Source organism: Eublepharis macularius, chromosome 12 (genome assembly GCF_028583425.1).
Source record: "Eublepharis macularius isolate TG4126 chromosome 12, MPM_Emac_v1.0, whole genome shotgun sequence".
Taxonomy (NCBI): Eukaryota; Metazoa; Chordata; class Lepidosauria; order Squamata; family Eublepharidae; genus Eublepharis; species Eublepharis macularius.
Window position 1 is genome coordinate 41,265,404 of NC_072801.1, and position 15,740 is coordinate 41,281,143.

The 15,740-nt window shown below is 44.3% G+C and overlaps 1 protein-coding gene across 1 annotated transcript in view; it reads right to left on the minus strand.

Moving 5' to 3' along the window:
- The window catches only part of MLLT6 (MLLT6, PHD finger containing), a 105,249-nt gene that overhangs the window by 60,928 nt on the left and 28,581 nt on the right, over nt 1–15,740 (minus strand). The window contains exons 7-8 of the mRNA XM_054992226.1: nt 15,607–15,711; nt 1,457–1,555 (exon numbers count right to left, since the gene is read on the minus strand). Of these exons, the coding sequence (XP_054848201.1) occupies nt 1,457–1,555; nt 15,607–15,711 (204 nt within the window). The remainder of the gene's footprint in view (nt 1–1,456; nt 1,556–15,606; nt 15,712–15,740) is intronic.

Consider the following 15,740-nt stretch of genomic DNA (forward strand, 5'->3'; position numbering starts at 1 on the left):
TCCAATACCAGTGGTATTGGGGCAATTTACCAAGCACATATAGCTTCAATATGCATGAACTGATAACTGGATTTTTCAGGGGTCATGTTCACAGGCTGTATGTGCACAATATATAGATGCACTGCCCCTGTTCACACAATATGTTGACTGTGTGTGTTGGGAGGATCTTGTGTGGTCACGGTCCCATTACACTTGGTTAGTAGGCTCCTGATCATTACATTTGAAAAGGGCTGTTGTTTACAGCCCGCCCGCCCCTGCAAAGATAGCATGCTAAGCTTAGAACAATTGCTTTCCAGTTCTCTTTTGCTTGCTCTCCAGTCTAAGAGTACAAATCTCATGTGTTAAGCCAATGAGAGATAAATCTTGCATGTGAAATGATCCAAAGGCCTCTTACTGAAGTAAATGGCTGAAATGCCAAAAAAACACAACCCCAGCCAGAAAGCTAAGGTAAGATTTTCATGCAGAAATCTGCTGCCTGAGGCTTGGAAAACAGGACTGGAAACGGAATTCCTCCTACAGGCTTTGCACTTCATTACTTAACCTAATGGGCTAGCTCTGATGTAGAGAAGTATCCTTATATTTGGCCCCAGAAAGCAGAGCCCGCTTGGCTCCTTGGGTTACAAATGGGTTGCTAAAAAGGGGGGGGAGTGAAAGCAGAGCTCGGCTATTTATGCTATTAATGCTACAGGATGCCTGAACCAAAGCATGTGTTGCAAGAACAAGCTGGGACCTGCTTCTTAAATCACTCAAGGGTTTATCTTCGAGATTATGTCGTCAGGAGCAGACAGCTGCAATATGGAATTCCCAGGACTCTGAGTCTGCTGGTGGTGGGGAAGTGTAGCGCGGGGTGGGGAAATGTGAGCAATTAGAAACTGGAACAAATTGGGAAGAGTAAGGAAAAGACCTGCTTCCTTTTCTCTCTCTCTCTCTCTCTCTCTCTCTCTCTCTCTCTCTCTCTCTCTCTCTCTCTCAAACTCGTCTGTTCCATTCTCCGGCACTATCGACAAGCTGCACATAAAATCCTCATCCTGCACTCTGCTAACCCAATTTTCAAGTCCAGAAAAACTGGATGCTGCAACTGAGATACTGGGGGGAAGCAGGGCATGAATACATTTCTTTATCTGGTATAACATATTTGTGCTTCTAGCAGTTACAGGGAACTACATAACAGTCCTGAAACAGTGAACCAATGAAGGAGTGCATAATCTCCACCCTGACATTGCAACACAGATTTTCAGATTATTGTTACCATAAAGTCACGAGTGAGAAACTTGATTTATCAAAACAACCACAAGAAAATCACAAACCCTGAGATTTTCCAGAGATGGAATTTTGCGCCGGATACCAAATCTAATCCTTTTTTTAAAAAAACACTATATGCATCATGCTGGCTAACATGGTAAAAGATCTGGTGCAAACATACATCTGAACCGTTTTGCATGCATTATTTTATTACCTTTTCTGTGGTAATGGGTGCAGAGGACAGTGTCAGACTGGTGGGTGATTCCGAACGCTTCTTGTGCTTCTGTTTAGGTCTCTCCTTGTCCTTCCGGCTCTGTAAATGAAAAATCAAAAGTTTCCCCACTTTTAGTAGCAGGTGAAAAAAAGAAGCTGGGGAGGAAATGCATTAGCAAAGTGTGCAGTCTAGGCAGCCACAAGGCTTGGTCCTTCTCTCATTCAGCCTTCTCACCCAGTGCATCTGCCTGGAATTATCCCTCCTCCAGCTGCAAAGAACATCTGGCACACAGAACCCTGGCAAAAGACCCCCTTCCCAATCCATGTCAGTTCCAGATAAGGTAAGCTACGGCCAAGTTAAAGAAACAGAAACCTCGAAGCCAACACTGTCCTGCTACCCACATATTTGGGTGATTCCTTCCCTTTCTGGGTCAACTTCATCTCATGTAGCTTACTTAAAATCAATTCCAAGAGACATTTTTCAGTGTGCACAACAGCTGAAGACTACCCAGTGAATACAGATATGCATATATCTGTATTCCATCATTGGGAAAGCCAAAGGGCTACATCCCCATGATTACTAGAAATTCAAACACGATTTGCACACATATCTTCTAAGCACACTTATCTTTGAAGCCACAAGGACTAGAAACTTGGGGTAGGTTTTGCTTCTTGGAGTTACATCATTTTCAGCAAGCCAACATCTATGCCTCATTATCAAAAATTTTGCAGTGTCCTTAACACACAAGTGCCCTGCTGAAAATGCAACAACAGAGTTGCTTGCCAGCATCTGTAAGGAATGGCTGCTTCTTCCTAAAATTTCAAAGGCACAGAAAACACACAAGGAATTGGTTGGACCAATTCATGCGCATCATCTTAACAATTTCAGGTCTGGTGCAGCTCATTTGAAACCTGTTAGGAAGTCCCCCCCACCCCACGTTTGCTGCCTTTAGTTCCAACCCATCTCTCTTCTGGCTCATTACAGATGGCCATGACTTACAATGAAATCCTAAACAGAGTTACTCCTATCTAAGCCCATTGAAATCAATGGACAGACCAGAGTAACTCTGCTCAGGATTTCACTGCAAATGAAGGATATTTAGTGCTGAGAATCCAACCAAATTTCCTGATCTGATTCTTTATTTAGGCTCTTCTTGCTCCTTAAGGATCCCCTGCCCAAGGCACTCTGGCCCTGCAGGTACCTGTGCTGCCCACCTGCGGTGCTTCTGCAGTACTCTCTATTGGGGACATGCATAAAGCCTGCTGTTTAACCACATCATTTAGCTCCAAGAGCACTCTAGGCTCTGTGCAAAAATGACACAGCCCCTTTTCACAGCCTATGTTAGACTGACATAAAGCAACTATTGTTGGACACGTGTTCACCTTTTCACCCCCAATATTATATAGCTTTTCGACAAACCATACATTCATTGGGTCACTGCATTCACATCATGCGAAGACTCACTGGAAAAGATAATAATGCTTGGAAAAGTTGAAGGCAGTAGGAGAAAAGGAAGACCCAACATTAAATGGATCAAGGCAATAAAGAAAGCCACGGCCTACAGTTTGCAAGACCTGGGCAGGACATTCTGGAAGTCATTAATTAGTAGGGTCTCCCTAAATCGGAAGCAACTTGACAGCACATCTCTCTCTCACACACGCTTGCACACAGAAAACAGTACAATAGTCTGTGGCACCTTAAAGGCTACCAAAATTTATTCCAGCATAAGCTTTTGTGTCAGAGCTCACTTCATCAGATGCACAGGAGTGCAGGACAAAAGTGTATGTTCCTTTGCGTCTGACACTGCAAGCACTGACTCACCAAAGTTCATGCTTGAATAAATTTTGTTAGCCTGCGAGGTGCCACTGGACTCTCCTGTATCATTTTGTCACTACAGTCTAAAATAGTTACCCATCCGGAATGTAAAAGTGTTACTGTTACCATCATGGAAGCCATGGTATGAAAAACACTAAAAATCTAGTCCTTAAAACCAGGGTTGTCTGTATGCCACAGTTCTTAAGGGGGGGGGGGATGCAGAATGGGGTAATGGGCACAGAATCCAGTTTTCTAATCATCTCAACTTTATTTTTAAGCAAGTTTCTAGTCCTTAAGATGAAAGGTATTCAAAATACTGTGTAGGCAATCCTTGTCAAAATCCTTGCAGCCAAAATCAGATGAAATAAACTTTCTAGTTGTTGTGGGTGGGGTGCTTCTCCTATGAGAATGTGCAGCTGAATGAATTCTGCAAAATAGCAAAATCTACAGGATATGTTTCTCAAGGTAAGAGAAGTCACTCAGTACTCATTATTTCTTCATATTGCAAAAGCTAGCTTTTGTTGGCAAAGAATCCGGACAGTTCAGACTACATTTGCTTTTTAAATTTTTAGCGCAGACCCCTTGCAACCCTGCCTGGGCCTCGAGAAACAGACTTGGAAAATGCTTGAGAGAAGCCACGGGAAGCTAGAAAAGGTCTGAGCAACACTTCAGGGATGATGCAGACTTTTTTGATCCCTCTAAATAAGTAGCCAAATTAATTAGGCACATCAATGCTGATCCTGCACAATTGACATTGGTCACAGTAGTTAACTTCTCAAGGCAAAGGTACGGTGTCATTACAGAAAATTCTATTTTATAAACGGGTTTAAGGAAGATCATTTCATATATACAAAGAAATGCACAACTATTCAAACCAATTATATAACAATGCCTAAGGAAAATTTAAAAAGAAAACAGACCTCTTTACATTACAGCTTTACAAACAACAAACTAACAATCCTGGTATTTCGAATATTTAACTTACTTTTTTACTATGAAAATCAATCATTAGCTTTATCTCTGTTTGGTTTGCTAGCTTGTAAGTCCCACACCAGCATAACATTTTCTGGAGGGCTAGCCAGGTTAGCCAGCTGCAACCAAACCCATCTTGTAGCACTTTAAGGCTAACCCATTTATTGAGACAGAAGTTTTTGTAAGCCATTTAGAACCCACAGTTGCATGAAGTATGCATGAAGTATTCATAGTTGTCAGAAATAGATTTTTTAAAAAAATGTCTATCTCTTGACTTTTTATTTTTTACTTGTGTGTGGGTGGGGGGGGGGCGTATTTCCAGTTATAGAAGACTTAGTCTTATGTAGACATGGCTGTGGTGGTGTCTGGCTATTGCAGTTGCCAACCTCCAGGCAGGGCCTGGAAATCTGGGATTGCAGCTGATCGCCAGACCACAGAAATCAGTTCCTCTGGAAAAAATGGCTGCTTTGGAGGTCAGGCTCTATATAATTGTGCCCCAATAATATCCCTCCCCTTCCCAAACTCCACCCTCCCTGCTATCCTTTTAAATATCCAGTAATTTCCCAACCAGAGCTGGCAACCGCACAATTTGTCTAGAGAAGCACAACTGCAGGGTTCTCTTCCTGGGGCTTCCCACATACCAGAAAATGGTAGCAGGTCTCAGCAACGGTGGAAGCTGTGGGCTAGTGTGGCATCATGGTGGGCATGGGGAATTTTTTTAAAAAGTAGTTCTTGCAAAATTGCACTTGAGTCTCTTGCTGCTTGCTGGGCACTTATCTTCCTGGTCCTCCTCGCCAGTCTTAAATGTTATCCATACTCAAATAGCTGGTTCCAAATAGACCACGCAAAATGGACATTTTGTTATTATTTTTAAAAACAAGCAGGAACCCTGTGCTAGAATTTCTTCATTGGTGGTGGTGGTGACAGTCCTGTGTATATATACTGGGATGCCAGCTGAATCACACTGAAATGCAGTCAGCTGCTCTGGTATGCCAGCTGATTCCCCCTCCCCTCTCCCCCATGGCTCCTCAACGTCCACCTTCCTTCCCAGCACCCTCCCCGCAAACACAAAATAAGCCAGAAATATTATTTACATGTCTTTGCTGCTTTTGCTGAAGTCTGATTTTCTGAACAGAGTTCGCACACCCTGTCTTCAGCTAAGGAGTAGATTTAAAGTCTGCTTGGAGAAGGAAGTTCCACTCCCTACCCTCCAAATAAAAGGCCCCCCCTACCTTCCCGACACGCCAAACGCCTCTGCAGCAGCCAGCTCCCTGGGTATGCCTGGATTGGCAAACCGCATGGGGTTGCCAAGTTCATCTGATTGCCCCAAAGTTCACCAACAGGAAGAAACTCTTTTCCCCACCCCAGGCTGGGAGTTTCGAGCGGCGGGGGGGCGGGGGTGGCATTGCCGCAGGAACAGCCCGAGAGTCAATTGCCCAGGAGGAGGAGGAGGAGGAAAGGGACGGGGAGAGGGGAGCTCTCGGCGCGCAAGCCACGGAAGGCGGTACCCAGGCTGCACACACTAACTTGCAGCTCTCCCACGTCAGGCCGAGTGAAATCGGATCCCTCCAGATGCCACAGAGGGCCTTGCCCGTAAGATCCGCCCGCCCGCCCTCGCAATCGCTGGGCACGGCAGGAGAAGAGGAGCGCAGGGTTGAAAGGCGATAAGAAGGGCGCGCCCGGCCCTTCCGGGAGGAGCGCAAGACGAGCCGGGGCAGGAAGGGTTCCTCTCCGACCCGGAACGGGGAGCGCCGCCTCTGAACTTAGCGATGCTTCTGTCCCTCGGCGGGGCCCCGAGCACGTTCAAAGGGCCCTCTCCTTGCAGGCGATGTCTCTGGGCATGTGCAAAATGCCTCGCAGTCTCTTGGCACGGCGAGAGCGGAATCTCGCTGCCTCTCTCGGGAGTGTCTCTGAGCATGTATAAACACCTCGCTCTTGGCATGTAGAAAACGATCCTTTCACCAATATCTCTGATCATGTGCAAAATATTTCTCTTTCTCTCACACCCACGTTTCTACATTGTATTAAAATTGGACAGGAACCGATCAAGCCTCAGAGCATTTCCAGCCAGTGCATAACTGCAGCCATCAGCTTCTGGGCATGGAGTGCAAGGCAGGACTTGCTCAGCCCCAGAAGTACACAATAATCAGTAAGGAGGCATTTACAAAAATTTAAGAGGACATCCTATTATTCATCCTTACAAAACTTCCTCACAAAAGAGCTGCTGTGGTGCAGCGGCTTGCAGGTCAGACTAGGAGCCGGGAGACAAAAGGTTTGAATCGCCACCCTGCCACGGAAGCTCGGTGAGCAACCTTGGGCCAGCCACACACTGGCTGCCTAGCCTACCTCACAGGGTAGCTGAGAGGAGAAAAGAGAGGGAAAAGATGCACATTGTTTTGGATCCCCGCTAGGGAGAAAGGCAGGGTATAAATAAAGTAAATAAAACTAAAAATCTGTGTAAGGTAAGCCAGCATTGTTCCAGGGCTCAAAAAAAGAGGCTTGCCTAAAGTGAAAGAAACAGCAGTCAATATCCTGTTATTCAGCGAACTGGAAAGCTTTAGTCTGGCCTAAGGACCCTTCTGCCAATGAAGTGGCACTTCCTTCAGCGAAAGAGCCACTTCCGTTGGCAGAAGGCATCAAAGGTTGCTGCTGAGTAGAGAAGTAGGATATAGGCCAGTGCCCCTGTGTATGCTCCGGCCACACGTCTTTGCGGCTGAGGCGTATGTGAGGCCAGCTCCAGGGAACAAGCCTAGTTTAAGCCATGGATGGAAAACCACATGTGCTTTGCCTTCCCTCAAAACCTGACCCCACATAGCTGCTATTTGCCTTTTAAAAACCCCTTTATAAAAACTCATTTGCCTGTAAAATATCCAATCACAGTCCTCACAAAGAGTTATCTAGTTAGACCTTGAGGTAATAAATCTTTGGGTTGGCCCACAACAGGTGGGGGAATTATTTGTGTGACTGCTTTTCTATGCAAAAAACATGCAGAGAGAAAGTTACTGATTTATTTACTTACTTCATTTATGCCCCATCCTTCACCTCTCTTCCATTTTATCCTCGCAACCCTGTGAAGCAGGACCAGTTAGGCCAATATAGAAAATGACTTGCCCAAAGTCATATAGTGAACTTCCAATGCAGACTAGGGATTCAAGCCCAAGTCCTCCAAATCCCAATCTGATGATCTAACCATTGCACCATGCTGTCTCTCTAGCCTAGAACACTTTTTCCTGATGTGCTGATTTTTGAGGTGAAAGGATTCAGATGTGTGTGTGTGGGGGGGGATCAACCATGTCACTCCCCGTTGTCTGAAGACATACACAGGCCACACACAGGTTTACCACCTGAATGAGAACTAGGCTGTGAGGTAAACATCTCTGTGTTTAATAGTGCCAGCCTTCACTGGATGACTTCAGTGAATTTAGAAGAGTGCAACTCTGCTTAGGATGGCACTGTAAATTGTGTTTGGAAGAAAACTGTAGTTGCCAGACTTTAATATGGTAACTATTTTGGTATATTCCAATACTGCAGTGTTAAACTTGAGAGAATGAAATGCCAAAAGACCAAGTGAGGGAAAACAGAACTCCCTCCTTCTTACTGGAACTACTTCGGTTTGTGTTTCCAGATTTGATGCAGAACTGTTCGTTCTTTTTGATTTTCCCTATTAAAGAACTCACTCAAAAGCTCCTGGGTTTTCACACAAACAGCAATCCAAATAATTATAATAGACAGTTCCCGCCAAGTGGCATATAAATCATATTTAAATACCTCATCGGCTGAACCATAGGGGGTCTTGTTTTCCTTTGCCAATTTGACATTTTTCTGGGGGGTTTTGTTGTTACCACAATAGATCCCTTGAACTTTGGGATACTGGGATAAAGCCTGGGAACTTGGGACATTATTTCCATATTTCAAATCAAAAAATGGATTTGATCCACCCACTCATATGACTGGAAAAGAAGTGTTGCAAAACATATTAACTACAAGCCATAATAAACTGTTCTACTTGCAGAAACAGGCTACAGAATAAAGATAATGGCTTGGCTCCCACTGGAAAATACCTACTGAGAGAAGAATTCCCATCAATGGAGGGCGACCTTCTCATCTCCCTCGCCTGCTGCAGGGTCCCCAGGAACAGCAGGAAGATGGAATCAGTAAAAAATCAACCCTGCATTTTTGTCAGCAGAAATTCTACACTGGATCCAACCCAATACAATTCCACTATGTCGTTCTGAAATAAGGACATTTTGACCCTGTAATTTAGGGATTGGTGTTAGCCAGGATAGCTTAACAGAAACTCCATGTACAGCGATAGTGTACCCCTGAATAGCACATGGTGGAAATAGCGCAATGGGGCAAGGCCTTTGTGCCCCATCTGTGAGCTTCCCGGGTCTATCTGACTATTCTTGCTGGAATAGATGGCCCTTGGCTCTGAGCCAGCAAGGCGAGCCCTATATTATTATACTTTCATGCTATTTTGCATACACATGGTGGCCAAGAACTCAGTCGGTATACGGGAACATGTGTGCATCTGCAGTATTTGGTACTGAAAATCCTGTTGCATGGGAGGACACTCAGATTATATCTACGCGCAGATCCCAGAAGGATCCCTGTGTGCCTGCTGGATGCACAGCCAGCCATTATTTCCATGTGGGAGAAAGTGGGCCATCCTTTCCTGCTTCTGTCATTCTCTGCATCAGTGTTTTGAGCTTTTTTTTGTAGACGGGAGTAGTTAAAAATATAAAGCCAAGAAAAATGAGAGGGAGGAAAAGAGAGAAGCTTGTTAACTAGTACCAAGTAAGGATGAAGCCACATACAAAACTTCCAGTGGTTTTTCCTTTTAAACATCCAGCATGCAGGACTCTGGCACAGAAGGGTTAAATCCCTCCCCTCCCCCACCCCTGCCCAACTGCAGCCACACATGTACCATTTTCCAGACACAAATAATAAATTGGTATCATAGGTGTTGATGGTTTTGTGATATGTAATTATGTTTGCAGAGAAAAGCAATCTAGGAATTTTAAAACAAGTTAATCAATCAAATTGCACTCACTCATCCAAAGGAATGCAAAATAAGACTAATAAAGGAAAAGAAACTACTTTTTCAACAGAAGAGAAAAAGATATTCATGATCAATTAGGCTTGTTAGTTTTTGCCCAATTCAGTGGCTCACAGTGCAATCCTAAGCGGAGTTACTCCGGTCTAAGCCCACTGAAACCAATGGTCTTAGACTGGAGTAACTCTGCTTAGGATTGCACTGTTACTGTCCAAAAATATAATCAATGAATGATCCATTTGCTCTATACTGAATCCACGTGTGTTCAGAAAAGTTGTTCAGAACTATTGTGGCTCAGGTTTTTTGCATACAGTCTAGGTTATAAGGGAGCCCAGAATGTTTCCATTTCTCTGCACACTGAATTTATTTGGTTATAATATTTATACACCTGCCTATCTCCCATGCAGTGGGACCCAAAGTGGGCAAGAACAAGAAATAAAAAATGGTACCAGCCACTAAAACTAAATCCAGACAGCACAGTGCCAGCAAATGATGAAAATAATAGTTCCCACAACGTAACAAATTACAACCAAGTTTTCCTGGCTGTTGCCAATGTCTTCCAAGAAACCTCAAAAGTAGTCCTAAACCTTTTTCAGTTTTACAACCCTTCCAGAAAACTAGTAAGATGGGGAGGTTTTCCTCAAACCCTTAGGGGGGCTGTTTTGAAGGGCAGATTATAGAAAAGCCTCCCTCCACAAGACCTACAGCTGATGCACCTTAGTTTGCAAAGGGATGATAAGAATATGCTGTTATAATAAACAGATTTGCACATACTTAATGGATTGAGTTCAGACTAAATGACAATTTACAACAATTCCCCATTCCTGCTGTAGACCCCCTCACATCATTCCTCAGGGCCCCCAATTCCTCAGGAGCAACATTTTGTGAAGATCAGCAGGCTGCAGTGGGTGTGGGAGGCAGGAAAATTTTATTCTGCTATTGGACAATCTCGTCTGGATTCAGCACAGTCCATTTTGGATCGATTTTTGGGACACCAAGCATTTTTCTCACCATAGATATGGCCCGACAGCACAGCTAACACATCGTAATTCATACTGCGCAACTTTCCCCAAATTGTTTTGCAGCATTTCCCCCAAAAAGTGAGGCGTGAGAACAAGTCCTCTAAGGACAGCAACACACACCTGGCCTTGGGCAATGTCTGGCAGCATCAGCTCACACCTGTTCCTCCACCACTCCCTGATCCACATGCCTCTTCTCGCAGGAGACAACTTTCAGAAGCTACTGGCAGCTCCTGTGCAACATCACCCTGAGATTTTCTAGTGGGCTCATGGAAGCAGAGCTTGCTAAGCCAGAGAAGCATTTCCTGGGGTGCCAAAATTCCAGGGTTGCGGTTTTAATTCTCCACATGCCTTAGAGAGAGAACAGCTTCCTGCAGTACTGGAGAAGGTCCAAGGTGCCAGCTTACTTAGGGGGAGACACTCTGCATTCCAGGGAAGGCAATTGTTCTCCTGGGGCACAGACAATAGTAAACAAGAAGAACCAGAAAGCTGCTTCCACACAGACGATTTGCTTGGCTCCAGCTCTCATACTGGAGCAGAGTTTGTTGGGACACTGCCTTTCACCTCTGCTCCTTCCATCGTATTCTGAGGTTTGTGGCAATGTTTTCTAAACCCACGTTGCTCCAATTTGTCTGGAAAGATCAGAGTCAAAGTCCATAAATGTGAATTTCTGTACTTCCTACCCGCATCTTGCACCTTTTCCTCTTGTACCTGGCATCCCTTTAAAAAAATGGTAAGCATATACTGATTTTAAAAAAATAGCACAAAACCCTCTGGTAGTGCAGGTGGGTGAAAATGGTGGGCATGAGGACAAATGGAAGAAAGAACAGGGAATTGCCCCATGTGGGAGCTCCATTAAGATAGCAGTTAGTCCACATTGGGGAATCATTTGTGTGTGGAAGGAGCCAAAGGAGGGGCAGGCATTCACAAATAAATCCAGAAAAGAGCATCCAGTCAAGTCTTAATCATTAATGAGCTTCTATGAGGCTCTTCCCAGGGGTCAGAGGAAGGGAAGAGAAGGATGCAATACGGCAAAAGCAGCACGTTGTCTTCTTCTTTTTTTTTTTTTACATATGCCTCAGGACCAGCCCTGTGTAGACATAACACTGGGAAGTTCCCTGCGAGCCAATTCATCACAACACTTTAAGAGAAGTGTAGACTGTGTTGCTGATACCAGACCATCCCCAAATCTAACAGTGGTTAATAATAACAACCACTGTACTTATATACAGCTCTTCTAGACACGTGAGGGCCCTACTCAGAGTGGTGAACGGAGTCAGTGTTGTTATTATCCCAACAATACAGCTGGGGATCTGGGGCTGAAAGAAGGGGCTTACCCAAAGTGTTGATTTGCAGGCCGACCAATTAAACACTACGCTACAGCAGCCAGTTAATGGAACCAGCCCCACCCACCCCACTCCCACCAGAGAGCTTTTTGCTATTTTTTTAAAGAAATCAGTAGTAGTTATGTGGCTATGGTGGCTGTCCAGGGAAATATTTCAGGAAAAGCCTAAAAATCCACACCTTCCCATTCACATGGTGACCAAACCCTCTTTGAGGATGATCTTCTTGGAAAAATCACACCCGCATGGTATAGTAGTTAGAGTGCTGGACTAGGATCTGGAAGACACAGGTTTGAATCCCCGTTCTGCCACAAAAGCTTGCTGCGTGACTTTAGGCCAGTCACACACTCCCAGCCTAACCTACTTCACAGGATTGTTGTGAGGATAAAATGAAGGAGAGAAGAATGATAAAAGCTGCTTTGGGTCGCCATAGGGGAGAAAGGCTGGGTATGAATGAAGTAAATAATAAAAATAAATTTAAAGATCATACCAAAGCAGATTTATTTTTTAAAAAATCTATGTATTTGCAGTTTGGAGTAGGGGGGGATGCTGAGCTAAAGGTCTGTATGAAAGCAGCGACTGCAGAGTCCTCACTTAATTTAGGGGGGAGCTCTGACTCTCTTCCTTCCCAACCAGGACATTTTCCAGTGCAGAGACCCTAGCCTTGGCTTATGGAAGAGTCCATGAAATTGCAGCCATGCACTTCTCAGGCTTTTCTTTCTTTTAGTGAGGAAAGGAGAAATATATTTTTTAAAACCTGCAGTTTGCCTCCCAGCCATATCTGCCAACCTCAAACCACAGCTAGCAGCCTCCTCAGCTTGCTACTGGTACATAGATTAAAAGAAGCCAAGAACCCTGGCTCTTCTGCCCTCTCTCCTTCTCATCTAAATCTGAGCAAATATAGAATCTTCCTCCTTCTCGTCTAGTTTTGTGAAAGCTGCTCTCCAAATGACACACCAGTCCTTCTGGTTTTCTTTCCTCCCTGCCTTTTTGACCAGTGTTGTATTATTATTATTTTTTTAAAAATGTTCCATTATCACCATTTTTTAAACTTGCTTCCCTCCTGCCTCACTTTTTTCGTTTCCTGTTCCCACCGCTTTTCTTGGCAACCACTGCCTTTGGGTCTGTGCTGAAGCCAACCCGCCCTTAGCTGCATTAAAGGAATAGAGAAGAAAATTGGACTGCTGGCCTGCCCACAGCCACTACAGCTGCAAAGGCAGAGAAGCAGCTTTGAAAACAAGACAGGCCCTCTCAAGTTTGCAAACCACATAACAGTGTAGAATTCTGGGTTCTGTGGCACATGAGAGCAGCTTCTAAAAATGGACTTTGGGGCTTGACGTGTGATGAGATATCCCCTGACCCAGAGGTTCTCAAACTTTTTAAAGTGAGACCCACTTTAGTTTGCCAAGTTGGTCTCTGCGTTTTGGACCAACTTGGCAAACTAACCCCTTCCTACTTTACCTCTTCTCCAATGTAAAGAGCAAGCACTTCACATCAATAAACAAAGCACAAGCTCTTTATTTTATTTTTTCATTCTTTGCCATTTTTGTTGTTAAAGAAGAGATATGCCAGAACTCATATATAAGGTTGCATCAATTCCCCCATTAGGATTTGGGAGAGCCCCGTGCACCAACAACACACACACCATTCTTAGCATTTATATATATAGCATTATTTAGCATCAGGCTATAGCTCATGGCCATTTGTACCTTGTGCAGAGACAAACTTGGAATTTGCCAAAAAAAGTCCCTGAGCCTCATCTCCCAGTTTACTCTGTTCCACCTCCTCTCACTTGGTCTCCAAGGACCAACCTGTGAGAGACTATGGATCCACTTTTGGGTCTCAACCCACACCATTGCCCTAGTCCCCGGCTGCATCTACTCAGCAAGGATTCTCTATTTTGCAGTTAATGTGGCTATACTACTGTGAATGCAGAGGCATGCACATTGGCAGTGGAGCTTCCATATGGGAGTTTTTCTCTGTCACAATTTCCCCTGCACTTCCCCTCCCCGCCATGCCCCTGGAGAGCTTTTCTTTTAATGTTATAGCACTACAGCAATTGCTGATTTTTTTTTAAAAAGCCCTCTAGTGGCATGGCAGAGAAAATGGCAGCCATGAAGGGCTGACAGAAGGAAAAAGGCACTGGTCTGGGGAGGACCTTTGAAAATACGCATCTTCCCTTCCAAATAGCATGATAACTGATTGGGCAGCACTCTTCCCAAAAAGATCAGAACAAATCAGTTTCAGCCAAGAGTGTACCAGAGACTGGTGACTGGAGCACAATTAAAGCATAACATGGGTACTCCAAGAAAAAGTGCTCCAAGTTAGATGCCAAAGTAGAGAAAACAGCACTGGAAGTTAGCTCTGCTACTTTTCCAGCTAGGGGTTGGGGGGCGGGGGAGATGAGTTTAGGATGATCTCTTACTTGAGATCTCTCCACTCTGTTCCTAGATGAACGAAGGTATGCTATAACTAAGGCACTCTGAGCATCTATCTGAACTGCTATTTCCTACGTTATCATTGTGGCACTGCAAGCAAGCAACAAGGCTTGTTCTAGCTTTGATCCTGACCTGAGCCCTAAATGAAATATATGCAAACAACTTGTAGGAACAGCACCAAGAAACAAGACTAGTTCCCTTGCAGGGCAACAGCCCCAATTCTGAGGGTGAATGATTAGGGGTGGTCCAATGCTTTCCAGTGCAGAGCTATTTAAGTAATATTTGTGGCTGGACTGGAGAATAAGGAACTAGAAACTGCAAGTAAAAATGGGGAACCCACTTCAGCATTTTTTCTGATATCATACAATTCACTCACCCCTTTTGATTCTGGACAATCCCCCCACAAAACCTTTAATCCTAAACCATTGCATTGTGATTTCCCTGTTTTCATTCCACCTTTTTTTTCAAGCACTTGAAGCCTAAACAGGTCTACCCAAAAGCAAGTCCCATTTTAACCCAGGAAAGCATTCTTAGGCATGTAACTTGTGATTATTTCTTTTTAAAATGTCCATTGTGATAGCAGGGCAAATTTTCAGATACAAACTGACGAGAGTGTTATTTTCTTATCTGAAGCACAGTGGTGGGTGATATTGTTGGTGACTGAGAACAATCCCAACCCCTCAAGTCTCAGCACCATCTTCGGCCCCCTGACACCGTTGTCATAATATTTTAATGCTACGAAACTGACAAAAGTTTTTCAGTTTCCAAGAGGCTTTTCCTGACTAGTTGCAAAAACGCAAAAGGAAGTCTGATCTGTTTCACCAGGTGTACATGAGCATTGGCATATATAGCTATGGGCTTTTTTTTAAAAAAAGGAGCAACAGCAACATTGCCCTGACTTTCCATCCACCCACCTCTGCAGGAATTTGGCAAAACCCAGTGAAACTTGCAAGCTCTGATAGTTTTCACTGTGCTTTCTCCAAACTCAGCAGAAGGGGTTGAAAAACCTTGTCAATTTCATCAGTGCTTTAAAATACGTATTACTGCGCTGTTCAGCAAAGATGTGTATGCAACAGAATTTGACGGGGGGGGGGACTCTTCTCAGAGAAGCAGCAGCAATGGGGCAGGTGCCCCTGGGGGTATGGAGGGGGGCAGTTCTCCCTTTCAAAGGGCTTCTTTCCACTTTGGATTGGGTCTACATAACACGCAACTGTGTGGGAACTATATAATATACAATCACCACTGGAAAGGTCTAGCTTGACATGGCTAGTAAAAAAACATTTTTAGTTACCTCAAAAGCTGAATTCTGTGCCCAACAGTAATTTCTACACGCATAAATACAGAATGTAAATTCCCTGATTATGCCTCCCTGTTTGACTGGATTTGTTTCTGAGGTCAAGCCAACTACATGTTGAAAGAAATGTCACATAAATCAGTACCTGTGAATTGCCATTTATTCAGTCAATAATCCTGCAGCACAATAATTTAATCACTATTATTATTTTACCTTCTTTGGTTTCTCATGGTGAGACACGTGCTTCTCTTGGGCAGGTGACGTTGACCGGCTTCTCCTTCCTGCAATGAACGCACCACTTCCAGAATGGCGCGATGTCTTCTGGAGGCAAGCATGGAACCAAGAAG